Source organism: Prionailurus bengalensis, chromosome E1 (genome assembly GCF_016509475.1).
Source record: "Prionailurus bengalensis isolate Pbe53 chromosome E1, Fcat_Pben_1.1_paternal_pri, whole genome shotgun sequence".
NCBI classification, from domain to species: Eukaryota; Metazoa; Chordata; class Mammalia; order Carnivora; family Felidae; genus Prionailurus; species Prionailurus bengalensis.
In genome coordinates, this window is record NC_057347.1 from 55,615,074 (window position 1) to 55,640,979 (window position 25,906).

General features: G+C 48.7%; 2 protein-coding genes across 3 annotated transcripts; both read left to right on the forward strand.

Moving 5' to 3' along the window:
* Positions 1 to 7: 7 nt before the first annotated feature.
* On the forward strand, positions 8 to 21,629 carry TEN1 (TEN1 subunit of CST complex). 2 transcript variants are annotated; one of them, XM_043585618.1, is made up of 5 exons: positions 8 to 120; positions 5,323 to 5,427; positions 7,061 to 7,181; positions 11,882 to 12,036; positions 21,215 to 21,629. In XM_043585618.1, exons 3-5 carry the CDS (start codon positions 7,093 to 7,095, stop codon positions 21,442 to 21,444), a joined length of 474 nt encoding a protein of 157 aa, XP_043441553.1. In that variant the 5' UTR covers positions 8 to 120; positions 5,323 to 5,427; positions 7,061 to 7,092; the 3' UTR covers positions 21,445 to 21,629. The 2 variants fall into 2 exon arrangements, with proteins under 2 accessions (XP_043441553.1, XP_043441554.1); XM_043585619.1 differs by lacking the exons at positions 5,323 to 5,427; positions 7,061 to 7,181 and having other exon boundaries at positions 11 to 120; positions 21,215 to 21,478.
* Positions 21,630 to 21,704: 75 nt separating this feature from the next.
* CDK3 (cyclin dependent kinase 3) lies at positions 21,705 to 25,680 on the forward strand. Its single transcript, XM_043585617.1, has 7 exons — positions 21,705 to 22,387; positions 22,716 to 22,793; positions 22,876 to 22,996; positions 23,089 to 23,259; positions 23,355 to 23,456; positions 23,721 to 23,924; positions 24,972 to 25,680. The coding sequence occupies exons 1-7, from the start codon at positions 22,119 to 22,121 to the stop codon at positions 25,095 to 25,097; spliced, it is 1,071 nt and encodes a 356-aa protein (XP_043441552.1). The 5' UTR covers positions 21,705 to 22,118; the 3' UTR covers positions 25,098 to 25,680.
* Positions 25,681 to 25,906: the final 226 nt, after the last annotated feature.

Consider the following 25,906-nt stretch of genomic DNA (forward strand, 5'->3'; position numbering starts at 1 on the left):
GTTGGCGACGGGGTTGGGAAGGGGCGGGACGACGCGACTGAGGAGGAGTGCGCCTGCGCCGTAGCATTTGCCGGTCCCGCCGCTTCCGGGTCCGCCTGCAAAGGCCTCCCCAGAAATGAGGTGGGAAGGTGGACCCAAGGTTCCGGGCGGGGTTGAGTCTGTCGGCCGTGCGACGTTGTTGGGGTGGGTTGTCGTAGGATTTCCCCGAGCCCTTCCAGGTTGGAGGAAGAAAAAGGGACTAGAACAAAAGTCGCACTGGGAAGAGACTCCAGTTATCTTGTGTTAAGATAATGGCATCCTTGCTGCCTGAAGCTTCGGGGAGCTGAGTATGGGATTGCCGGCGCTGCTCCCTGTCTGTGGGGTGGGTGTGGACCAGATTGTGACCGAGCTGGCAGTTTAAAGGTCTTGGAATCCGGACTTTTTTGTTTTCCCAGTTATCATCGTCGTCATCAAAGTAACAGTTGCCCACGTTTAGGGTACCTAGTATCCGAGAATTTGTAATGAGAAAGCTCCCCATCCTCAGAGGCAGCCCCCTTCAACCAGTTGTGTTTTTAATTCTGATTGCTAAAAAAATTGCTAAACAAAATACTTACATGCTAGTTCCTGATTTCTTCTAGTTAACGTTTGACTTCATACCACGATAAATGAGGATCGAGCATAGTACACCATCCCCTTCTTTATCTCTCCCTAATTTACCCTTGTAACTTAAAGCAAGCTACTCATCCATTGGGTTTTAAAACTATGCACTCCGTTCTCTGTTACTTATTACATCAGTTTTTAGTAGTAATCCTGGGAATAGGTTAAGGTAAGTGAAGCATCCCCTTGGGACACAATTTAAGGGAGCACTAATCAAGATAGATAAAGGCAAGATAGTTATTACTGATCTTTCCTTTTGTCTCTGTTCCCCATATACCAGGACAGCCACTGTTGCTACGTTTTTAATCCCCCCAGACATTAAACTATTATTTAGTTTGGCTACTGTGTTTGGATTTTACTCCTCTTGTCAGAAGCTGGCTTTCCAAATACCACCAAGGTAACAATATAAGACAAAAGTGAGGTGATGGCTTACTCAGGTAAGGGAGAGCACTACTTGGCAGAGCTTTGGCAGGGCCTCAGGAGAAGGTAAGGCTAGAATTTATGGTGAGTTGGAAATTTGGTTTAAGGCATGTCGTTCACTTCAGGGTTGGGTAAGAACTGATGCACGACCGTGGAAAAATGGTGGAAACATCAAGGCAAGAGAATTCAGATCATCTCAGCGGGCAAACTGGCTATTGATGGTCAAACCATTTGCATAGGCTGGACATTCAGGAAAAGTATTTAAAGGAAAAAAAAATGCTAATGGAAGCGTAGGACCACAAAGTCCCGTTAATGTAGGCAGTAAGATGTGGTTTGGGTTCTCTGTGTCCAGGCTGAATGTGGAGGTAGATGGTCTTTTCTTCATGAATACATTCACCTGTTCAGTGAATATTTAATACTGTACCAGGTGCTGTGTTAGGCACAGGAGAGACTCTGAGGAATAGAGGAAACCCTGCCCTCCTGGAACTGGTAATCTAGTGGGAGACAGAGGCATTAAACAAGTAAACAAATCCCACTGTTTGAAATTGTATTATTCAGTAAACTGGAATGAAAGAAAATAAAGAAGCTAAGGGGATAGAGTGACTGGGGGTGGTGGAGAATGAGAATTTGGAGAGGGTCGACAGGGAAGGCCTCGCCGAGGAAGAGGAGGATGTGGTGGGGCCAAAGTAAGGAAAGAAAACCAGTTACGTGAAGGTCTGGGGAAGACTGCTCAAGTCTGAGGAAAAGCAAGTGTGCAGGTCCTGAGGGCGAGCTAGAGGAGGTGTGGTGGTAAACAAGGGCAGAAAGGTAGGCCAGGTGCCAACGCCATGTGGCATTGTGGGCCAACAAAAAGACTTTCAATTTTTTACTTTATTGATTTTTTGGAGACAGAGTGGGAGTGGGGGCGAAGGGCAGCGGGGGAGAGAGAGAGAGAGAGACAGAGATTGAGAATCTTAAGCAGGCTCACTGCTCAGCAAGGATCCTGATGAAAAACTCGATCCCACGATCCTGGGGTCATGACAGCCAAAATCAAGAGTCCGACAACTGACTCTTAGCCACCTAGATGCCCCAAGATCTTCAATTTTAACACGAGTTTATGATAGGAAGCTTTTAGATTTTCATTGGGGTTATGTGATCTGATTTACATTTTTAAACATTTTGTTGTGGAAAAGTTCAAACGTACAAAGGTAGAAGGAATAATACAACAAACCCCATATACTTTTCCCCCAGGTCCAATAATTTTCCACTATAATTCCATCCACTTCCCTACCACATTAATTTTAAGTAAATCCAATATCCTATCACCTATAAATACTTTTAGGATGTATCTTTAAACTATTTTTAACATGATCCTAATATCATCATCACACTTGGAAATATTAGCACAAATTTCTTGTCATCATTGCAATCAATTCAAATGTTTCTTAAAAAACTATCTACAGTAGGGGCACCTGGGTGGTTCAGTCAGTTAAGCATCTGACTTCAACTCAGGTCATGATCTCGTGGTTGATGAGTTTGGGCACCACGTTGGACTCTGTGGTTCCTCATCAGACTCTTACCCAGTACATGTAACATTCATTGATGATTCTTCTCTGGATACATTTTTACTCTGGTGATTGCAAAACTTTTAAAGACACGGTACACAATCCTTTTATTTTGTTTTTGTAAAATTCACTTCCTTGAGGTTACATTTAAAATTTGTAGCAATCCCCATGTGATAGAATCTTCTGAGGCCAAAGTTCAAACAACCTGATGCAATTTGAACTTTAAAGTTGAAGGTTCGTTCTGCAATATAAGCTAGCAAAGAATTGTAACTTTACAAACATTTATGAGTCAGGGTTGGTGATCAAGCCCAGGTGGGGGACATGTGGTGCTCTGAGACAACATGGGAGCACCACGCCCCTTCCCACATACCTTGCTCCACACGTCTCTTCCATCTGGCTGTTCCTGACTCTTATCTTTTTATAATAAACCGGGGATCTCTTCCAATTGTGGAGTAGTAAACATATACGATCAAGATTCTTATCCCCTAGAAGGAAACCCAAAGCTGATAAAAGCTGTAATGATCTTGGTTTTGGGTGTTACTTCTCTGTCCTTCAGTCCTACTGCAGAAATCTTAGCAATTGCTTCAGAAAAAAAAGGAAGAAGCAGTCACACTGGGTCACTATCCTTCCCATCCTTCCCGTATGGTATTTTCTAATTTCCCAGTTGTTTTTTAAAAAAGAAGAAGGGGCAGTTGGGTGGCGCAGTCGGTTAAGCGTCCGACTTCAGCCGGGTCACCATCTCGCGGTCCGTGAGTTCGAGCCCCGCGTCAGGCTCTGGGCTGATGGCTCGGAGCCTGGAGCCTGCTTCCGATTCTGTGTCTCCCTCTCTCTCTGCCCCTCCCCCGTTCATGCTCTGTCTCTCTCTGTCTCAAAAATAAATAAATGTTAAAAAAAAATTTTTTTTTTAAATAAAAAAGAAGAATAAGAAGATTTCTCTTGTTCATACCATGGATTTTTCTCCCAGAAGTGGGTATTTTGCCTTGGGCAATGAAAAGGGAAGGCTCTCAAGTACAGGTTATACCAGTACTCAGACTTCTAAAGACATTGAAATTTGAAATCCTGCTGAGCCACAAGAAAAGCCAGTCCTGACATACCTACTCAGAAACTCTCTTGAATGTCTGATGATACACAGATAATGATTTGGTGAGCCCGCTGTGCTTTGTAAATTAACAGACATGTCTTAATAAACACATAGCAACTTTTGTTGGAAAAAAAATCAATGAGGTTAAAGTTTACAAAAGCGCATGCCCCCTCCCCAGAGTCAATTCCACTGTACGACAATTCAAAAAATAATAATAAATTTAGTGATGTGGTTACTTACAGCGTATAGTATATGTGGTGTCTGAGAGCAGAAAAATTACTTTTTACAAGATTCTAAGTTTTCACCTTTTTGCTAGATTGGACAGAATTGTCCCCATTCTTCCAAAACAGAAACCACAACATTTTCCCCTTACGGCTGACTTTTGGTTTTTTTTGGTTTGTTTTTTTTTGCTTCTCTCTCATGCCAGAGATGATTAGGGGGCTCTCTCATTTCTGGGGACAGGAACGGCTCTGCTCCCTGGTCACAGTGATTAGAACATCGGCACTTAGGGCAAAATAGGATGGGGCCTTGGCCAGTTGCCCCTGTGCTGCTGTTCTGCACGCTGTCTTGAAATGACCTTAGAACATTGACCAACAACACTCCTGATGAACCCCACGTTAGAGGTCCTGAAACCAATTGTGCAAGTTTCTAGGTAACATAAACTTCTGCACTAAAGCTGTGTCCTCTGGTTTTTCCAAGAATCTTACTGGGGAAGATATAATTACAAATTTCTTTGTTTGTATGTCCATTGACGCATCCTGTCAAATAGCTGAAGCTGTCACCTTCAGGATTCCTTTGTCATTAATCCTCACGGTCCTCCGGTCATTGAACTCTGGAGTGTTCTTTTGCTCTCACATATGCAGATGTACATATTAGATGTAAACGCCTGCTCCTTACTTTTTTTCCTAATGATAGATCTTGGAGATCTTGCCATGCAAACGCGTATAATGTGTCATCCTAAGAAGCCTGCTGAATGTCCATAGTATCGTTATTACATCACTTATATAACTGGTCTTTTCTTTCTCTTTTTAAATTTTTTTTTATGTTTTTATTTATTTTTGAGTGACAGAGACAGAGCATGTATGGGGGAGGGGCAGAGAGAAAGGGAGTAGGCTCCAGGCTCTGAGCTGTCAGCACAGAGCCCCATGCAGGGCTCAAACTCGTGAACCGTGAGATCATGACCTGAGCCGAAGTCGGATGCTTAACCGACTGAGCCACCCCAGTGCCCCTTCCCTTTCTCTTTTTAAAATTACTAACAAAAACTCGTAACCCTAGTGTAACCATGAGAGACATTAGACAAAACCCAAACTGAAGGTCATAGTACAAAATACCTCAAAATTCTCAAGGTCAAAAGGCAAGGAGAGTCTGAGAAATTATCACAGCCTGGAAGAGTCTAAAGAGACATAACAACTGAATGTAATGCGGCATTCCGGAAGGGACTGTGGAACAGAAAAGGGACATTAGGGAAAAAACTAAGGAAATCCAAATAAAGTATGTTGTTGAGTTGTTAATAACATATTGATAGAGGTTCATTAATAGTGGCAAATGTGTCGTACTAATGTAAGATGTTAATTAGAGGGAAAACAGGGTATGATGTACTATCTTTACAGGGTTGCTGTTTTTTTTTTTTTCTTTCAATAGGCTCCACTCCCAGCACTGAGCCCAACGTGGAGCTCGAACTCGAGACCCTGAGATCCAGAAGTGAGCTGATAACGAGTTGGACGCTTACCCAACTGAGCCACCCAGGTGCCCCTACAGGTTTTTTTTTTTTTTATAAATTTTTTTTTAATATTTATTTTTGAGAGAGACAGAGACAGAGACAGAGTGTGAGCTGGGGAAGGGGCAGAGAGAGGGAGACACAGAATCCGAAGCAGGCTCCAGGTGCTGAGCTGTCAGCACAGAGCCGGACGTGGGGCTCGAACCCATGAACCACGAGATCATGACCTGAGCCGATGTCGGACACTTAGCTGACTGAGCCACCAGGCGCCCCCCCCCTTTTTTTTTTAAATATAAATCTAAAACTGTTCAAAAATAAACAGGTGATTTTTAAAAAGTGAAGACTCCCTTTATGTACACCTAGGAGAGAATGTCAAAATATATCAGGTGAAAAAAATCAAGATATGAGACAGCATGTATACTGGAGGGGGGAAATAAATATCTACTTATATTTACTTTTATTTGCATAATGCAACACTGGAAGGGTGCATAAGAAATGAGTAAAACTGTTTTTTTTTTTTTTTTTTTTTTTTCAACGTTTATTTATTTTGGGGACAGAGAGAGACAGAGCATGAACGGGGGAGGGGCAGAGAGAGAGGGAGACACAGAATCGGAAACAGGCTCCAGGCTCTGAGCCATCAGCCCAGAGCCCGACGCGGGGCTCGAACTCACGGACCGCGAGATCGTGACCTGGCCGAGGTCGGATGCCCAACCGACTGCGCCACCCAGGTGCCCCAAAAACTGGTTTTATTTAAGGGCCAGGGTTGGCAAACGTCAGCCCAGGCCAGATCCAGCTCACGGCATGTTTTTGTAAATAAAGTGGAAGGAACAAGCCATGCTCGTTTCTCTATGTATTGTTGTGATTGCCATACTACAATGGCAGGGTTCAGTAGTCACCACAGAGATTGTGTGTCACCCTCTGCCCTTTCACAGACCCCTCTTCAGGGGATCGGGGAGGGAGTGGGTTGCATAGGGATTTGGGTGGGACAACACTTTTCCACGTAGATCGTGTTTTATGTTGTTTTGTTTTTTAAAATTGGTGAATGCATAACCTATCAAAAATCTGATTTTTCACTTTTTTAAGTGTTAATTTTTTTTAAATGTGTTTATTCATTAAAAATTTTTTTAATGTTTATTTTTGAGAGAGAGACAGAGTGGGAGTAGGGGAGGAGCAGAGAGAGAGAGAGAGAGAGACACAGAATCTGAAGCAATCTCCAGGCTCCGAGCTGTCAGCACAGAGCCCGACGTGGGACTTCAACTCACAGACCACGAGATCATGACCTGAGCCGAAGTCAGACGCTTAACTGACTGAGACACCCAGGCGCCCTAAAGTGTTCTTATTTATTTTTGAGAGAGAGAGAGACAGAGAGACAGAGAGACAGAGACAGAGTGTGGGCGAGGGAGGGGCAGAGACAGAGGGAGGCACCGAATCTGAGGCAGGCTCCAGGCTCCGAGGTGTAGCAGAGCCCAAGGTGGGGCTCAGACCCACGAACTGTGTGATCGTGACCTGAGCTGAAGTCAGAAACTCAACCGACGGAGCCACCCGGGCACCCCGAAATATTTTGTTTTTTATTAAACTGCTACCCACTGGAACTAGCCTTTCCTGTGTGGCTGGTCTCGGGAACCTGCTAATCTCAGTCTTGTGTTCTGCTTGGTTTGTCAGGAATCCTCAGAAATCCACCTCTGGTCTTTGAGATGCTGCCCAAACCTGGGATCTATTACTTCCCCTGGGAAGTCAGTGCTGGCCAAGTTCCCGACGGGGGCACACTGAGAACATTCGGAAGGTCAGAATGGTTTTTTCACGTAGTCGGGGGAATGTTTCCATTCGTCACCCCCACCCCCGACAGAAAAACACTAATTAAAATAGTTTTATTATAATTTTGCCTAGTAATTTTTTTGATGTTTTTAGAAGTTTTACTTATTTAAGTAGTCTCTACACCTCACATGGGGCTCAGACTCACGACTTCAACATCAAGAGTTGTATGCTTCCCTGACTGAGCCAACCAGGCGCCCCTTGTTTAGTTATTTTATTTTTTTAATTTTTTAATGTTTGTTTGTTTATTTATTTTGAGAGAGGGAGAGATAGAGAGAAAGCAGGGAAGGGGCAGAGAGAAAGGGAGACAGAATCCGAAGCAGGCTCCAGGCTCTGAGCTGTCAGCACAGAGCCCGACATGGGGCTCGAACCCCCGAGCCGTGAGATCATGACCTGAGCTGAAGTCGGACACTCAACCGACTGAGCCACCCAGGCGCCCCTAAATGCTAAAAACCTAGCATATTTTCATTGTACAAAATGTAGACCATCCCTAAAAGTATAAAGAAAGCAAGCAAAAACACATGTAATGCCACTTACTGTCTGGACAGCCACTGCTAACCTTTTGGTGATTACTTGACACGTTTTCACGTGTATGTATGTACATGAATATGAGAATGGGTGTGTGTTCGCACAACATGTGTATAGCGTCATTAGGGAAATGCAAATTAAAACCCACGATGAAGGGCGCCTGGGTGGCTCAATCAGTTAAGCATCTGACTTTATTTTTAAAGGGATGTCTTGGGGCGCCTGGGTGGCGCAGTCGGTTAAGCGTCCGACTTCAGCCAGGTCACGATCTCGCGGTCCGTGAGTTCGAGCCCCGCGTCGGGCTCTGGGCTGATGGCTCAGAGCCTGGAGCCTGTTTCCGATTCTGTGTCTCCCTCTCTCTCTGCCCCTCCCCCGTTCATGCTCTGTCTCTCTCTGTCCCAAAAATAAATAAACGTTGAAAAAAAAAAATTTTTAAGGGATGTCTTTCTTTCTTTCTTTCTTTCTTTCTTTCTTTCTTTCTTTCTTTTTCTTTCTTTCTTTCTTTCTTTCTTTCTTTCTTTCTTTCTTTCTTTCTTTCTTTCTCTTTCTTTCTTTCTTTCTTTCTTTCTTTCTTTCTTTCTTTCTTTCTTTCTTTCTTTCTTATTTTGAGAGAGAGAGCAAGCAGGGGAGGGGCAGAGAGAGAGGGAGAGAGAGAATCCCGGGAAGGCCCCACACTGTCAGTGCAGAGCCTGATGCAGGGCTTAAACTCGCAGACCATGAGATCACAGCCTGAGCTGAAATCAAGAGTTGGACACTTAACTGACTGAGCCATCTAGGTGCCCCAAGTATCTGACTCTTGATTTCAGGTCAGGTCATAATCTCAAGGCTCATGAGTGTGAGCCCTGCATTGGGCTTGACACCAACAGTGTGGAGCCTGCTTGGCATTCTCTGTCTCTCTCTCTCTCTCTCTCTCTCTCTCACAAAACAAGTGAATAAACTTAAAAATATATTTAAGAAAAAGCCAATGAGATGCTCCTGTACACTCACTAGAGTGGCTACATTTAAAAAGACTAATAACATGGGGGTGCCTGGTGACTCAGTTGGTTAAGGGTCCAACTCTTGATTTCGGCTCAGGTCACGATCTCATGGTTCATGAGTTCAAGACCCACATTGGGCTGTTCGACGACAGTGTGGAGCCTGCTTGGGATTCCCTCTCTCTCCCCGGCTTCTCTCTGCCCCTCCCCTGCTCTCTCGCGCTCTCTCAAAAATAAATAAACTATTTAAAAAATTTTAAAAAGACTAACAAAACCAAATGCTGGAACTCCTGTACATACTCCTGGTAGGAATGTAAAATGGTACAACTGTTTTGGAAAACAGTTCGGCAGTTTCTTTAAAAGCTACACAGGGGCTCCTAAGTGGCTCAGTTGGTTGAGCGTCTGACTCTTTGATTTCAGCTCAGGTCATGATCCTGGGGTCATGGGATCGAGCCCCGCTTAGGGCTCCACACTGAGTGTGAAGCCTGCTTGAGATTCTCCCTCTCTCTCTCTCTCTCTCTCTCTCTCTCTCTCTTTAAAATAAAAGAAAAAGGGGCGCCTGGGTGGCTCAGTCGGTTAAGCCGCCGACTTCGGCTCAGGTCACGATCTCGCGGTCCGTGAGTTCAAGCCCCGCGTCGGGCTCTGTGCTGACAGCTCAGAGCCTGGAGCCCGTTTCAGATTCTGTGTCTCCCTCTCTCTGACCCTCCCCCGTTCATGCTCTGTCTCTCTCTGTCTCAAAAATAAATAAACGTTAAAAAAAAAAATTTTTTTTAAATAAATAAATAAATAAAATAAAAGAAAGAAAGAGAAAGAAAGAAAGAAAAAAGATTTAAAAGGTAAACATGTATCTCATGCGGTGCCTGACTGGCTGAGTCCATAGAGCATGAAACTCTTATGATCTCAGGGTTATGAGTTCGAGCCCCACATTGGGTATAAGAGATTAAATTAAAAAATATATATATGTATATATATATGTATTTATATTTATATATATATGTACACACATATATATACATATGTGTGTGTGTGTGTATATGAACATATATCTATCATGATCCAGCTATTCTCCTCCTAGGCATGTACTCAAGAGAAATGAAAACATGTCTGCACCAAGATTTGTGCACAATATTTTAATTTTTTAAAATGTTTTATTTATTTTTGAGAGAGACAGAGAGACAGAGCACGAGCAGGCGAGGGGCAGAGAGAGAGGGAGACACAGAATCTCAAGCAGGCTCCAGGCTCCGAGCTGTCAGCACAGAGCCCGACGCGGGGCTCGAACTCACAGACCGCGAGATCATGACCTGAACCGAAGTCGGACGCTTAACCTACTGAGCCACCCACACGCCCCTTGTGCACAGTTTATAGCAGCTTTCTTTGTAATAGCCAGAAACTAGAAGCATCCCGGATGTCCATTTGAGTGAATAAATAAATCGTGTATCCACACAATGGAATACTACTCAGAAGTAAAACGGAGTGAACTATTGTAACATGCACTGTTACGGATGAATCTCAAAATAAATATGCTGAAGTAAGGAAATCAGCCCACCCCCCCAAGTTACATGTTGTATGACTCCTTTTATAGAAAAGTCTAGAAAATGCAAAGTAATCTATCGTGGAAAAAAGGAGACCGGTTGCCTGCAGGAGTTCCCTGGGTGTGGCATGTAGGAAGGTTACAAAAAGGCAAGAGAACTTTTCAGGGAGATGAAAATGATACGTTCCTGTCTTCATTCTCAAGTGTGTACGATGTCAAATGTCAAATTTTGTCCCTTAAATGTGTATTGTTTATTGTATGTCAGTTATACCCAAGTAAAACTGGAAGGGAAGACCATATGTTATAGAGTGTTCAAACAGAGGAGGGCAAAAGGCTTGAAGAAGCACTTCCTAAAAGCAGATATACATAACAATTAGCAGTCCTACCAATAAGTGAACAATTTTGCATATGACGATTAAAAAATATATATGTATATACACTCAAATGGACAATAAGCACATGAAAAGATGCTCAACATCATTAGTCACCAGGGAGATGCAAATTAAAACCACAATGATATGGTATTTTCATGCCCAGTAGAATGGCTAATATTAAAAAGACTGACCATACCAAGTACTGGCAAGGATTCGGAGTGACTAGAATCCTCAGATGTTACGGGTGGGGTGCAAAATGGCACAACCATTTTGAAAAACAATTTGGCAGTTTCTTTTTTTTTTTTTTTTTATGATTATTTTTGAGAGAGAGACACACAGCACGAGTAGGGGAGGGGCAGAGAGAGAGGGAGACACAGAATCCGAAGCAGGATCCAGGCTCTGAGCTGTCAGCACAGAGCCCAATGCAGGGCTTGAACCCATGAGGCTTGCCAGATCATGACCTGAGCCGAAGTCAGACACTTAACCAACTGAGCCGCCCAGGCGCCCCTACACTTTTATTTTTTTTAAGAGAGGGAGAGAGAGAACGCATATGCGTGCAAGTGGGAGAAGGGCAGAGAGAGAGAGAGAGAGAGAGAGAGAGAGAGAGAGAGAGAATCTTAAGCAGGCTCCACACTTTATCCCATGACCCAGGGATCATGACCTGAGCTGAAATCAAGAGTTCGACGCTCAATTGACTGAGCTGCCCAGGCACCCCAAACAAATTATTTTTAATAATTTCAATGGTGTCCTACTGAGCAATAAAAGGAATAAACCACTGATTTACCCAACGGCATAAATGAATCTCAAAACCATTATGCTGACCGAAAGAAGCTAGACACAAAAGAATACATATTGTTCTGATTCTATTTATATGAGGTACTTGAGTAGAAAAATTCATCTGTAGAGACCAAAAGCAGATCAGTGGGTTGCCTGGGATGGGAGATGAGGAGATTGATTTCAGAGTGGCACAAGGGAACTTTTGGGGGTGATACAAATGTGCCAAAGCACCCTGAAATGTGGCAAATCTTAATTGGGGTGGTGGTTATATAAGTGTATACTTTTGCCAACACTCTTTAAACAAATGCCTCTTAATGCATGGAATTCGTATCTTAACAACGTAGACTGAAAACAATTTTCCGACTTGTTGCTGCCATTTTTATATCTCTGACCAGAGTCCCCTGGATTTATGGGGCTCCCGGAACCTCTTGAGCTTTTAGTGTTAGTTCTGTGTGTGGATACAAATGATCACGCTTTTCCTGACCTGCAGGTTGTGCCTCTATGACATGACTCAGTCCCGAGTCACCCTGAGGGCTCAGCATGGATCTGACGAGCACCAGATCCTGGTGTGTACCAAGCTGGTGGAGCCGTTCCAAGCCCAAGTGGACTCCATGTATCTTGTCCTTGGGGAGCTCGAGCACCAGGGTGAGTCGTGGCCTCACACACTCTTTTCACTGTGGGTCTCAAGTGGAACAGTCTTCAGTCAGGATGGGGCCTGGCTTCTGACCCAACAAGAGTCCCTCACCGGGGTTAACTTTCCTTCTAAACCAGCCCACCAGTTCAAGGACTCGTGGGAAACGGATGTGATCCAGCTCAGTGGACCTGCTCTCCGGAAGTGAGAGAGGAGAGAGCCCATTAATTTCTGAAGGCTTACCATGTGCTAGGCTTGGTACTAGGTAGTTTGCTTAAATCTTTGTGAATCTGCCCACCGGTATTCAACTGAGTCTTAACTGTTGCCGTTTCATAGGTGAGAACACCAAGGCTCAGAGAGGATGGGGCTAGAATAACAGGCCAAGAAGTCAGGGTATCAGCAACCTGGGAGAATCTCTCCCAGGCATCAAGTGTCGAAGGTTGCTCTTTTTTTTTTTTTTTTTTAATGTTTATTTTTGAAAGGGAGAGAGAGCGCGAGAGAGCGTGCGTGTGTGTGCACAAGAGCAGGGGAGGGGCAGAGAGAGGGGGACAGAGCATCCGAAGCGGGCTCTGTGCTGACAGCACAGAGCCTGATGTGGGGCTCAGACTCACAGACCGCGAGATCATGACCTGAGCTGAAGTTGGACGCTCAACCGACAGAGCCACTCAGGCTTGCCGAAGGTTGTTGTTTAAAACCTAGGTACTAGAATGAATTCTTTGCTTCGGTCTCTGGCCATTCCTGTGTCATCTTCCTTTACACAGCTGATATCATACTATGTAATGTCGTATCTGGTCATTTTGGCTTCATGTACATTGTAAACATTTCCCCAGGTTTTAAAAGTTTGTGTAGTGGCGCCTGGGTGGCTCAGTCGGTTAAGCGTCCGACTTCGGCTCAGGTCATGATCTCACGGTTCGTGAGTTCGAGCTCCGCATCAGGCTCTGTGCTGACAGCTCAGAGCCTGGAGCCTGCTTCAGATTCTGTGTCTCCCTCTCTCTCTCTGACCCTCCCCCGTTCATGCTCTGTCTCTCTCTGTCTCAAAAGTAAATAAACGTTAAAAAAAAAAAAAAGTTTGTGTAGACATAATGTTTTATAGCCATATAATATTTTATATGTACCTTGATTCACATGACCATTGCACGTGTATATTGTTTCCATTTTTTGCTCTTACAAAAATACTGTATGTTGACTGGTTAAAGAAATTATAGTATATTCAGTCAGTGGGATGTTATGCAGCCATTAAAAATGGTGTTGTAGGGGCACCTGGGTGGCTCAGTCGGTTAAGCGTCTGAGCTCAGCTCAGATCATGATCTCACAGTTTGTGAGTTCGAGCCCCACATTAGGTTCTGTGCTGACAGCTCAGAGCCTGGAGCCTGCTTCAGATTCCGAGTCTCCCTCTCTCTGCCCCTCCCCTACTCATGCTCTGTCTCTATCTCTCAAAAATGAATAAACATTAAAAAAAATTTTTTTTAAATGGTGTTGTAAATCTTTATCAGTTGACATGAAGATATGTTCATAATATCTTACTAAGAAAAAGCAGTTTACAGGGGCGCCTGGGTGGCTCAGTTGGCTGAGTGTCCGACTTCAGCTCAGGTCATGATCTCATGGTCCGTGAGTTCAAGTCCTGTGTCGGGCTCTGTGCTGATAGCTCAGAGCCTGGAGCCTGCTTCGGATTCTGTGTCTCCCTCTCTGACCCTCCCCCAGTCATGCTCTGTCTCTCTCTGTCTCAAAAATAAATAAACATTAAAAATTTTTTTAAATAAATTAAAAAAAAGAAAAAAAGAAAAAGTTTACAAAACAGTATGTATTGTAAGATCACATATTTTTAAGTAATCTTTATATCCAACGTGAGGCTCGAACTTACAACCCTGTAATGTATGTATTGTAAGATCACATATTTTTAAGTAATCTTTATATCCAACGTGAGGCTCGAACTTACAACCCTGAGATCAAGAGTCACCTACTATCCCAACTAAGCCAGCCAGGCACCCCTAATATACTTTTTTTTGCATACATCTATGTATATGAAAGATTATTCACCGAAATGTTAATAGAAGTTATTTCTGGTGGTGGGATTGTGGGATTCTTTGTATTTTTATTGGCATTTTACAGTGAAAACATATTGATTTTTTTAAATCTTTCCTTAAAAATGTTTTTAATTGATTATTTTGAGAGAGAGAAAGAGAGAGAGAGAGAGAGAGAGAGAGAGAGAGAGAGAGAGAGAGAGAATGAGAAAGGCAGAGAAAGAGAGAGAATCCCAAGCAGGTTATGTGATGTCAGCACAGAACCTGATGCAGGGCTCAAACCTGTGAACTTCGAGATCGTGACCTGAGCTGAAATCAAGAGTTGGGGGCACCTGGGTGGCTTAGTTGGTTAAGCATCCAACTTTAACTCAGGTCATGACCTCACTGTTCATGAGCTCGAGCCCCCCCATCGGGCTCTGTGCTGATAGTTCAGAGCCTGGAGCCTGCTTCAGATGTTGTGTCCCTCTCTCTGCCCCTAACCCACTCACACTGTGTCTCTCTTCCTCAAAAATAAACATTTCAAAAAATTTTTTAAATAAAAGAGTCAGAGACTTAACTGACAGAGCCACCCAGGTGCCCCGAAAATGTATGCTTTTATAGCCAGAGGGTAAAAATGTTAAAAAAAAAAAAATTGTCTACATTGAGATATATTAAAAATGCCACAGTTAATACCCTTCGGCACTAATCTCTGTCCATTTTCTGATTATTGCCTCAGGCTAGTTTCCTGAACATAGAATTGCTGTATCAGAGGATACAAACACATATGTTTCTTGCTTTACATCACCAACGTCCTTTCTAAAAGTCAGGGTGGTTTTTAACCCTGGATGAAATGTACTAGAAGAAATGTTAATGTTCATGTTTAATTACCTTTGATTTCATAATAGTTAATCTTTATTCAGGCTCAAGCCTTTGAGCTCACAGAGTTCCTGCCCTCCTGTTGATTTGAGAGAGGCATCAGGAGGGGGCTGCGAATGGGTACAATGGACTTTTGCACAAATGATTTCTACTTTGACTGCAGCCCCAGGTCACCTGAGGCTTTCTCCTGTACTCCCAGCCCTGCAGTGAATCCTGGGAGCTCTCGGGAGCCCACTGCACAGAGTCTGGGGTGCTAAGGCCTGCTTGCCAATACAGAGAGGGGTTGAAACTTAGGACGGCAGGCCAGGATGAGAGCAGGACCTGGCGTGGGTGTTCAGAATTACTTGTGGGAAGAAAAATGGAAAAAAACTTGTGTAAGTTCAACCCATGTAATTTTTTTAATTTAATATTTTCAAATCAAATGTGCGCGAGTGGAATGGTAGAATGGACCTCCCTGTCTGTACCCATCACCCAGACTCACCCGGGATCCATAGTCTACGGTTCCTGAGTCTCCACTGCCTGCATTTATTTATTTGTTTTATTGGTGTCTTTTAGAGCAAATCTGATATCATTTTGTTTACCCAGAAACACCTCGCAGGTCTCTAACATTACCACATCATACTCAAACACATTGACTGTTCTTGATATAATAGAATACATTTGTCCATGTTCACTCTCCTCCTCGCCATGACTTTTTTTTTTTTTTTTTTGAGAGAGAGAGACAGAGACAGACACAGAGACAGAGACGGAGAATATGAAGCCAGCTCCCCGCCGAGAGTGAAGAGCCCCGTGCGTGGCTTGAACTCATGAACCATGACATCTTGATCTGAGCCAAAGTCAGATGCTTTAACTGACTAAGCCACCCAGGTGCCCCTTCATGGCTGTTTAAAAATTGGTTAGTTCAGATCAAGATCCCAAGTCTATATATGGCATAAAGACTTGGGTTACAGGGGGCGCCTGGGTGGCGCAGTCGGTTAAGCGTCCGACTTCAGCCAGGTCACGATCTCGCGCTCCGTGAGTTCGAGCCCCGCGTCGGGCTCTGGGCTGATGGCTCAGAGCCTGGAGCCTGTTTCCGATTCTGTGTCTCCCTCTCTCTGCCCCTCCCCCATTCATGCTCTGTCTCTCTCTGTCCCAAAAATAAATAAACGTTGAAAAAAAAAAAAAAGACTTGGGTTACATACCCCAAGTCTCTTGTAATATTTCTGGTTTCTTTTTTTTTATTTTTTTTTAATTTTTGAAAGAGAGAGAGAGAGAGTGGGAGAGGGGTAGTGAGAGAGGGAGACACAGAATCCGAAGCAGGCTCCAGGCTCTGAGCTGTCAGCACAGAGCCCGACACGGGGCTCGAACTCATGAACTGCCTCGCGCGACTCATGACCTGAGCCGAAGTCGGACGCTCAACTAACTGAGCCACCTAGGCGCCCCATCTTTTTTTAAATGCCATTTATTAGAGAACTCGGGTCTGGAATTGGCCAATTGCTTCCTCCTGGTTGCGTTAAACCTTCTCCGTCCTGCCTTTTCCTGAGGGCAGTTCAGGGACAGCACAGGGTCGAAGAGAAGCAAAGGTTCTTTAGATAGGAATCACAGTCAATAAATGCAAGAAACTTCGAGAGGCACCTCTTTGAAAGCCCTGATGAAATAATGAATCTAGGCCAAGATTGATCTTATCACTGGCTGCTCCCATTGCTCCATGAAAGTATGACTGGAACGTTGCAAAGCCGGAGTCAGCCAGCAGCACCCACACCCGCCCGATAAGCCAGGCACCGCGGAAGTGGATCGATCAGTGTTGCACCTGCGCCGTGACTCACTTTGAAAGCACAGACAGCACCACTCTCAAGTGTCTTTGCGTCCCCGCTCCCCAAAACTGGACCTGAATAATCAAGCCTCAGATCAAGCAGCAGTCTCCCTAGGCTCTGGCTACGTTACTGCTTCTCCTTACTTTCATCACAGTCTATTTTTTTCTTTCTTAAAAAAATGTTTCAGAGCCCCCCCCCCCCCCCCAGTGGCTCAGTCGGTTAAACGTCCAACTTCGGCTCAGGTCATGATCTCATGGTTCGTGAGTTCGAGCCCCACGTCGGGCTCTGTGCTGGTGGCTCAGAGCCTGGAACCTGCTTCGGATTCTGTGTCTCCCTCTCTCTCTGCCCCTCCCCCACTCACACTCGGTCTCTCTCAAAAATTAATAAACACTAAAAAAAATTTTTTTAAGTTTCCCCCAAATTTCTAATTTCTGAATAACACATGCTCATCATTGGCAACTGACACGGGAGGAAAGACAACGATGGGGGGGGGAGGGGCAGAGTGTGGGCTGAACGTGGAGGTGGCCGCTGATCCATATAGACCAAGATGCTCCTGTGTGGCTGCTTTCAGACCTCCTCCGTATGTCCTGTCCCAGCCAGATTCCAAGTCCTTTGGGGCACAAAGGTCATCTAGACACAAGACAATGCCCTGTGGCAAGCTTAGCAGTTCTGATGACAGAAAACAGGCCACTTAAGGTCACTTTCCGAAATTTGTGCACACAGCTAGCCAGGAAGAACAAAAAGGTGAAGCTGTGTCAGAAACCTGCTGGCTGTGACACGTTCTTTGGGCACCATCTAAGGGCTCAAGGACTTCCTGCCCAGGGATTGAGGTTTGGGGACGTAGGCTTTCCCCCAGTGCTGCTCCAGAGTCCCTAGACTTCCTAGGCTGCAGGTGACCTTGCCTACAGCGAGAGGGCTGCCCTAGGGCCCTCGCCATAAATCCCATAAACCCCACCTGCCTGGTTTTCTTCCGGCTGACTGTTGTTCCCTTACAAGCCTTCCTGTTGTGTTCTCTAGAACCTTCCCTCCTCCCTGAAAGACTCCTTTTTATGCTCTCACCTTCGATGGGACTTGCCTGAAACCTGGCTCTTCCCCAGGACGACAGCTCCCCTCCTGTCCCCAAGTGGCACCCGGTCAGCTTCCCAGGCCACTGCCGCCGCCAGACCCAGAGAGGTGCCAGCAGCCAGCTGGCTCCTCAGGTCTGCCGTTGTGAATCCTTATCCTTCTCTGCGGCCGACCGGTTCTGCCTGCAGGCGCCTCTTGCCCCACCTCTGCGTCCCGTGGCCGCATCTCTGCCACCTGAAACTTGCCACCTCGTACCTACCTGTCTGCTGCTCTCTCCTCTGCAGCGCCCTGCAGGACCTGTGGACCTGAGACACTCCTTCCTTTTTCTCCCACCTTCTCTGCCCTTCGCTTTCCCCTCCTCTAGCCCCACCTCACTCTGAGGGCAGCCCCTTTGCTGGCAGAACTTTCACGCCCTCGTTTCCATCAACCCCCGACCTTCGCCCTCTTGGGTCCCACCTGTTGACGGAGAAGGCTCACATGCTCTGTGGATTCCCAGCATGATGGTTTCAAGGTGTCCTGCCGCACCGGGCCTTCTGCGTGTCCCCGTCAACCCACCCTCCCGTGGTCCACAACATCTTTTCAGCCACTCACCTGTCACACATATGCTTCATCACCTCCATGCTTTTGGCAGATGACCTTGCCTCCTATGTCCCGGGTGAAATCTTAAATGGCCTGCGTCCACACCCACCAGACGCTCCTTGCGTCTCGTCTGGGAGAGAGAAGGGTCCGACCTCCGTGCGGCTCAGCCCCTGTGCTGTGACGCACAGCCTGCCCTTCCGTGGGGACTTTGCTCTCCCAACCGAGTCCTTGACCTGTTCCCGCTGCTTCTTCCTTCTCAACACATAAATCCCTCAAGCTTCTTGCATATTAAAATAATCGTGTCCTGGGGCGCCTGGGTGGCTCAGTCGGTTAAGCGTGACTTTGGCTCAGGTCGTGATCTAGCGGTTTGTGGGTTCGAGCCCCGCGTCGGGCTCTGTGCTGACAGCTCGGCGCCTGGCGCCTGCTTCCGGTTCTGTGTCTCCTTCTCCCTCTGCCCCTCCCCCACTTGTGCTCTGTCTCTATCAAAACTAAAGAAACGTAAAATTAAAAAAATTTTTTTTAATAATAGTGTCCTCTTCTGTGTCCCTACCTCGCTGTGGCCCTCCTTCTCTGGGCAAACTTCCTAAAAGCAGGTCTGTTTTGGGGGCGCCTGGGTGGCTCCATCAGTTAAGCACCCGACTCTTGATTTCAGCTCAGGTCATGATCTCATGGTGCACGGGTTCGAGCCCCACAGCGCAGAGCCTGCTTGGAATTCTCTCTCTGCCCCTCCCCTGCTCAGGCTCACTCTCTCTCTCTCTCTCTCCCCAAATAAATACACTTAAAAGAAAGAAGGTCTGTTCTTCATATCACCCCTTCCTTCTCTCCTACCCACGCCTCTACCCACTGCCTTCCAACGTTGTCTTCATCCAGGCTCTGTTGCTCTGGGCTCGTTAAACTTCCAAGAACTTCCCCTAAATGACTCTCTCCTTGGCCGTCTTGTGTATAAACGCCGTTCTCCCCTCCCTACAGCATTTCTTCAAATGCTTTCAATCCCAGTTACAGAGACCTTCTGCAGACGGACTGACACAGATGGACTGATGGACTGACCCAGTTTGTCCCGTGTGGTAACCGTCTTTCTAAAGGTCACCTCCATGTTTAATACCATTTTTCATTCACAGGGAGAAACGTGTTCCTCAGTGTAAATAGAGAAGGGAGCGTTTCCCCAGGCTGGTGGGAGGGAAGGGCTGATAGGCATCATGTAAGGAAAGTCCTGCAAAATCAAGTCAATTAACTAATAAAATCTTCGTACAGGTGGTTTTAATTGCAAACGAGAGCTGTGATTTTGTTCTTGCTTGTCCCGTGTCACCCTGAACATGGGCAGCTGCTCTGTGACACCTGTGTGGGGCTACACGTGTCACAAGAAAAGGTCTAGCCTTTTGGTGCCGAGTGACATTTGCCAGGTATCCTGTTTGATTCATCAGTATCCATCACCCAGCTATTCCTGAAGTGGCCCAAGTGATGAGAATCAACCATCTACAGCGATGGAGAGATCCAGACAGTGCCACACGGCCACTGCTCTCCAGGCTGTGCCCTGTCTGCAGCCCAGAACTGGGACCAGTGGAAGCTGAGGACACACAGGCAGCCTCCTGTTCCAAACAAGTTTATCTGCCGGTGCTGAAGGCTGGAATCTAGACAGTCCAACATTCTGAATTGTGCCCCCAGGCTATGTTAAATCAAGAAAGTGGTCCAGGGGGCGCCTGGGTGGCTCAGCCCGTTAAGCATCCCACTTTGGCTCAGGTCATGATCTCGCGGTTCGTGGGTTCGAGCCCCGTGTCGGACTCTGTGCTGACAGCTCAGAGCCTGGAGCTTGTTTCGGATTCTGTGTCTCCCTCTCTCTCTGCTCCTCCCCTGCTAGCACTGTCTCTCTCTCTCTCTCTCTCTCTGCCTCAAAAATAAATAAACATAGGGGCGCCTGGGTGGCGCAGTCGGTTAAGCGACCGACTTCAGCCAGGTCACGATCTCGCGGTCCGTGAGTTCGAGCCCCGCGTCAGGCTCTGGGCTGATGGCTCAGAGCCTGGAGCCTGTTTCCGGTTCTGTGTCTCCCTCTCCCTCTGCCCCTCCCCCGTTCATGCTCTGTCTCTCTCTGTCCCAAAAATAAATAAACGTTGAAAAAAAATTAAAAAAAAAATAAATAAACATTAAAAAAAATTTTTTTTTAAATCGTCTAGGGGTACCTGGCTGGCTCAGTCAGTAGAGTGTGCAATTCTTGATCTCAGAATTGTGAGTTCAAGCCCCATATTGAGAGTAGAGCCTACTTAAAGAAAAAAAAAAAAAAGAAAGTAAAAGAAAAAAAAAGAAAGAAAGAAAGCGGTCTAGACTAGGAGGATGGTGATTGAGACCCTCTTCAACTCCAGGCACTTGGGACCTACAGAGCAGGTGGCAGGAATTAAGACGACAAAGGAGGGGCACCTGGGTGGCTTAGTCGGTGAAGCATCTGAATCTTGATCTCAGCTCAGCGCTTGATCTCAGGGTCCTGAGTTCGAGCCCCACGTTGGGCTCCACGCGGGGTGTGGTGCCTACTTTATGAGACTGACGCGCTGCCCCCTGCACTAAGAAGGCGACGGGTGGAGCCTACTGAAAAAAAAAAAAAAAGACAACAAAGGAGGGAAGTAGAGGGTACCTCGATCTGGCCCTTCCGCCATGCAGAAGTGGGATTTTCAGGCTATCGCCTCAGTTCCAGACATGTGCTAATTGTGGTGTGGCAGGGCCACAGTTCTGAAGCCCTAGAAAGAAAATTACGGGGACCCCACGTGCCATCCCTCCAACTCATCCTGTTAAAATTCAGTCCTGAGAGCAAGGCCAGGGGAAACAGCTGGCACGCGTCCGTAAGGTGACCCATGTGTCAGCCACTGCCAGTGCCTTGTGCTTGTGTCTTTCAGACGGAGGCTCCGTGGTGAAGGCCCGGGTGCTGACTTGTGTGGAAGGAATGAATCTGCCCTTGTTAGAACAAGCCGTCCGGGAGCAGAGGAGGTACCGGCAGGAGAGGGACAGCAGCCAGCAGCAAGCGACAGTGCCTGACAGCTGTCCCCCCCAAACCTTCCCTGAAGCCAAGCCCCCTGGAGATGCCAGAGCCACTGCAGGGAAGACGCAGGACCTTCCCCAGGAGTGACAGCCTTTGTCTGGAGCTGGAGAGAAGGGGTGGGGGTGGGGGTGGGGTGGGGTTACTAATTTGGATTGTCCCAGACACCCTGTGGGAGGCTGCACTGTGGGGTGCTGGGGCCTGAGCCTCGAGTGGGAATATGGAGGGTTCTGGAAAGTCCTCATGAATAAAAACCCCAGTGGGGGGAGACCTTGTGTTGTGTGCACGTGGTGCAGCGCCGGCGGGGACCAGGAGGGGGAGCCGGGGAGCCGGCAGCCTGTTAGCAGTGAAGCTCCAGGAGCACAGGGTTTCTGGTGAATTCTGGGCTGCGGTTACCAGGGGGGTGGTGCTGGGGGTCCCCAGGGCTCGGGTGGGGGTCCCAGGATGCAGGGGGGCTGTCCCCACCGAGGTTCTGCCCTCACAGGAGGCTGAGCGTCCCCAGACGGTTGAGGCCCAGCCCCTCACCCTGGCCTTGCGGCCTAGAGCACGACTGTGGCTTCAGAAACCCTTCCAGACCCCTGACCTCTGCCCTGAGCTGCCCTGATCTCTACCCCGGCCCCTCAGGCCACCCTTCTGGGTAGCCTTCGCCCCCAGAACCTGGGGCTGGCAGGGCAGAGGCGGGAGTTCCGCTGAGAAGTTTGGGCCCTCCTGCGCTCCGTAGCTGGGCACCTTCCTGACTGGGCTGGGGGAGGCCTGCGCTGGGGATGTGTTCTCTGGGGCTGAGTGGGGCAGAGGCGGACCTGGGCCCAGGCAGGCGCTGGCCTAGGTGTTCCGGGGGGGCTGGAGGGGCAGCGGGGGCGCTGGGTGTGCCAGTGAATGCCCCAGGCGCCCTCTGTTTCCTGGGCAGCCCTGCGGCTATGGATGTGTTCCAGAAGGTAGAGAAGATCGGAGAGGGCACCTATGGGGTGGTGTATAAGGCCAAGAACAAGGAGACGGGGCAGCTCGTGGCCCTCAAGAAGATCAGGCTGGATTTGTGAGTGCCCGGAGGGCCCCGGGACACATCAGCCCCAGGGGTGACCCCCATCCGTCCCACACCTCAGGGTGCACTTCTGAGTGTGCCCAGTTACAGCGGGGCGGGGGGGGGGGCGCGCAGAGGTGCAGCCCTCCTCGTTCCCTCCGCGCTTTGCCCGGGGCCCCTGGTGGTGCTCGTGTGTGCCTCATGAGGACCGCAGCGCCCCGTCGCTGGGGGCCGGGCCATCCTTCTGGAATACGGAACACACAGGTGACTCCCCCCCCACCGGGGGGGCAGAGGCACCCTTCTTGGCTCCCTGCCTCCACTGCCGTGCCCTCCTTTCCCGTAGGGAAACTGAGGGAGTCCCAAGCACTGCCATCAGGGAGATCTCCCTGCTCAAAGAGCTGAAGCACCCCAACATCGTCAGGTGAGGTGGGGAAGGAGGCGGGGAGGCTGGGCCCGTCTCCGTCCAGCCAGGAGCCGTGTTGTGACTGGTGGACCCCGGGCAGGCTGCTGGATGTGGTGCACAGCGAGAAGAAGCTTTACCTGGTGTTTGAGTTCCTCAGCCAGGACCTAAAGAAGTACATGGACTCCACGCCGGCCTCCGAGCTCCCCCTGCACTTGGTCAAGGTAGCGAGGGAAGGACGGGGAAGGCCAGCGAACGCCCCCCTCCGCCAGCCCCACTTCCGCTCATCCGGCCCCTTCCTTGCTCCCTGTGGCAGAGCTACCTCTTCCAGCTGCTGCAGGGGGTGAGTTTCTGCCACTCTCATCGGGTCATCCACCGAGACCTGAAGCCCCAGAATCTGCTCATCAATGAGTTGGGTGCCATCAAGCTGGCTGACTTCGGACTGGCTCGAGCCTTCGGGGTGCCCCTACGCACCTACACCCACGAGGTTCCGCAGGCCCGGCCCCGGGGGAGAGGACGGCTGAAGGGATGTCACCTGAACACTCAGCCACCCTGCATGATGCTGTTTTCTTGCTCCCACAGGTGGTGACACTTTGGTATCGCGCCCCTGAGATCCTCTTGGGCAGCAAGTTCTATTCCACGGCTGTGGATGTCTGGAGCATTGGCTGCATCTTTGCCGAGATGGTAAAGAGGGACAGACATGGCCACAGGGGGGGCTACAGGCAGGGTCCTGCTGGGGGCGGCGGGGGAGAGGGGGACAGTGCGACTCTGATGCACCTATTAGAGGTGGATTAAGGGGTGTTTGGGCCTGGTTGCGGGACTAAGGAAGTGGAGCTCATTCCAGAAAAGGCCGGGATTCTCAGCACAGCCCCGGGAAGGATATCTTGTCTGGTGTTGGATTCTGTATGACAAGGGAGTGGACCCCACACCCCATCTCCCTCATTGCAGGTGACCCGTAGAGCCCTGTTTCCTGGTGACTCTGAGATTGACCAGCTCTTCCGGATCTTTCGGACCCTGGGGACGCCCAGTGAAGCCATATGGCCAGGAGTCACCCAGCTGCCCGACTATAAGGGCAGTTTCCCCAAGTGGACCAGGAAGGGATTGGAGGAGATTGTGCCCGGCCTGGAACCAGAGGGCAAGGACCTGCTCATGGTAGGTACAGGTTGGGGGCAGGGGAGGGCCAGAAAGGCTGCTGCTCCCACCACAAGTGTCCTCTTTGTCAGCCAGCCCCTTGTGTCACCTCACCTCCTTCGGAGTCTCTTTTCTGACCCCTGATTGTCCCACACCCTGCACATACTGATTGTTCAATCTGGAGACCCCCCCTCCCCTGAGGAGTCGAGTGTTTGTGTTTCCTTTTAAAACTCCGATCTTCTAGTTAGTTAGCTTTGTTTTTATGCTGTGATACCTGCCCTTTCTCTGTAAGCTCTCCCAGGCAGGGAGCACGCCTCCTGCCATGGTGGTTACTCTCTGCACCAGGCTGTTCCCTGCCGTCTGGGCCCCTGCCACACAGCCTTCACTCACCTGTCCTGTTGTACCATCTTGACCCACTGGGCTGGGCCCAGGCCAGGCTGCTCGGGAGGCCCCAGGTAGAACCACCTCTTCTTGCCCACAAAGATTTGGGGCCACGTTTGTCTCTTTAATCTGGTCGTTGGGCCAGAGGAAGGCAGGGCCGTATTTTCATCTTTCCAGAGGCCTGCGTAGGTCTGTCTACCAACCCAGTGCCAGCAGGACGGCATAGACCTCCAGCCAAGTCGCTTACATTCCATCGGGATTACTCCTAGGCAAGGGGTCTGTCCGCAGCCTAGCCGGGCTCAGGGACTCCTACTTCCTGCCCCGCCCTCAAGCATGCGCCCTGGACAGCTTGGGCCCTCGCCTTCTCCATACATAGAAGTCTGTCTCAACCAGACACGGGCTGAGGCCTGGGGACCTCAGGCAGGGAGAAGACAGATGGTCTCAGCCTCTAGTCCGCAGGAGGCGGGGAAGGTTTCCCAGGGCCGGACTAGAGCTCATTCTTTGTCCCCAGATTCCGAGAGCATCCAGACCTGGCTTGCGAGCTGGGAGATGGTAGTTGCCTGCGGGTCTGGCTTGAAGGCAGCTGCTCCTGGGTTTGGGACCTGCCCCCTAGGGCCCGTGGGTAACTCCTCTCAGGGGCCCGGCCCAGCCCAGTGCTCAATCTCTTTTCTCCTCCTTCCTCCACAGCAACTCCTGCAGTACGACCCCAGCCAGCGGATCTCCGCCAAGGCCGCCCTCTCACATCCGTACTTCTTGTCCGCTGAGACCTCCCCGGCCCCCCCGCAGTGTGTGGTGGAGCGTTTCTGCCGCTGAGAGGGTGTGAGGTCCTCCGCCTCGGAGCCTCTCTCCGTTGCTGCCCCAGCTGCCTCCCCACCCATGTCCCAAGAAAGAGGACCTATCTGGGAGAGAGCAAAGTTCTGAGGAATTTGGCATCGGCTGCCGGAGAGCGGAGTTTGGGTTAGTCCTGCCCGCAGGTTAACGAGTTCCAGTGTTGTTTGTTGGGTTTGACAGTATCGGTTCAAGACGGGGGCACCGGAGCTCTGTGCGCAGGGGGTGTGTTAGAGGTTGGGCCCCCCCCGCCGCAGGAACAGCTGCTGAGATGAGGAGGAAGCCTGCCCCCGTGTGGCGGCGAGGCAGAGCCAGACAACGTTCCCCCCCCCCCCCCCAAGGGAAGGGGTGCCCCCTGCCGGTCTTTTTGGATTTAAAATGTTTGGGGGAAGAGTTGCATACCAGTTAAGAGTCCCAGTTTAACGGGAAGAGAGAGGACATTTTCCTGATCCCAGGGAACGTCTGGGATGTGTGTGGCTGTTCTAAGTACTTGTCTTATACTTAGGATATGCTTATGTTGTTTGCCTCTGGCTTTAAGAACAGTAAATAAAAGTGCTGTATTTCCTGAGTTTTCCAGTGTTTTTCTTGGGGGCGGGGCCGGGGGGGGGCGAAGGGCGTGTACCAAGGACTTGCTGACAAGGGGGAGGTTGACAGAAGGCTGGAGACTGTTCCTGGCCAGAAGTCAAAGTCCCGGAGCAGAGGCAGTGGGGACGGGAGGGGCTGTTCACGGTCTCTCCGGGGCCTGCCGGTGCACCCCTCCCAGAGTCAAGGGAGCCAAAGCCCTTGGAAGCATC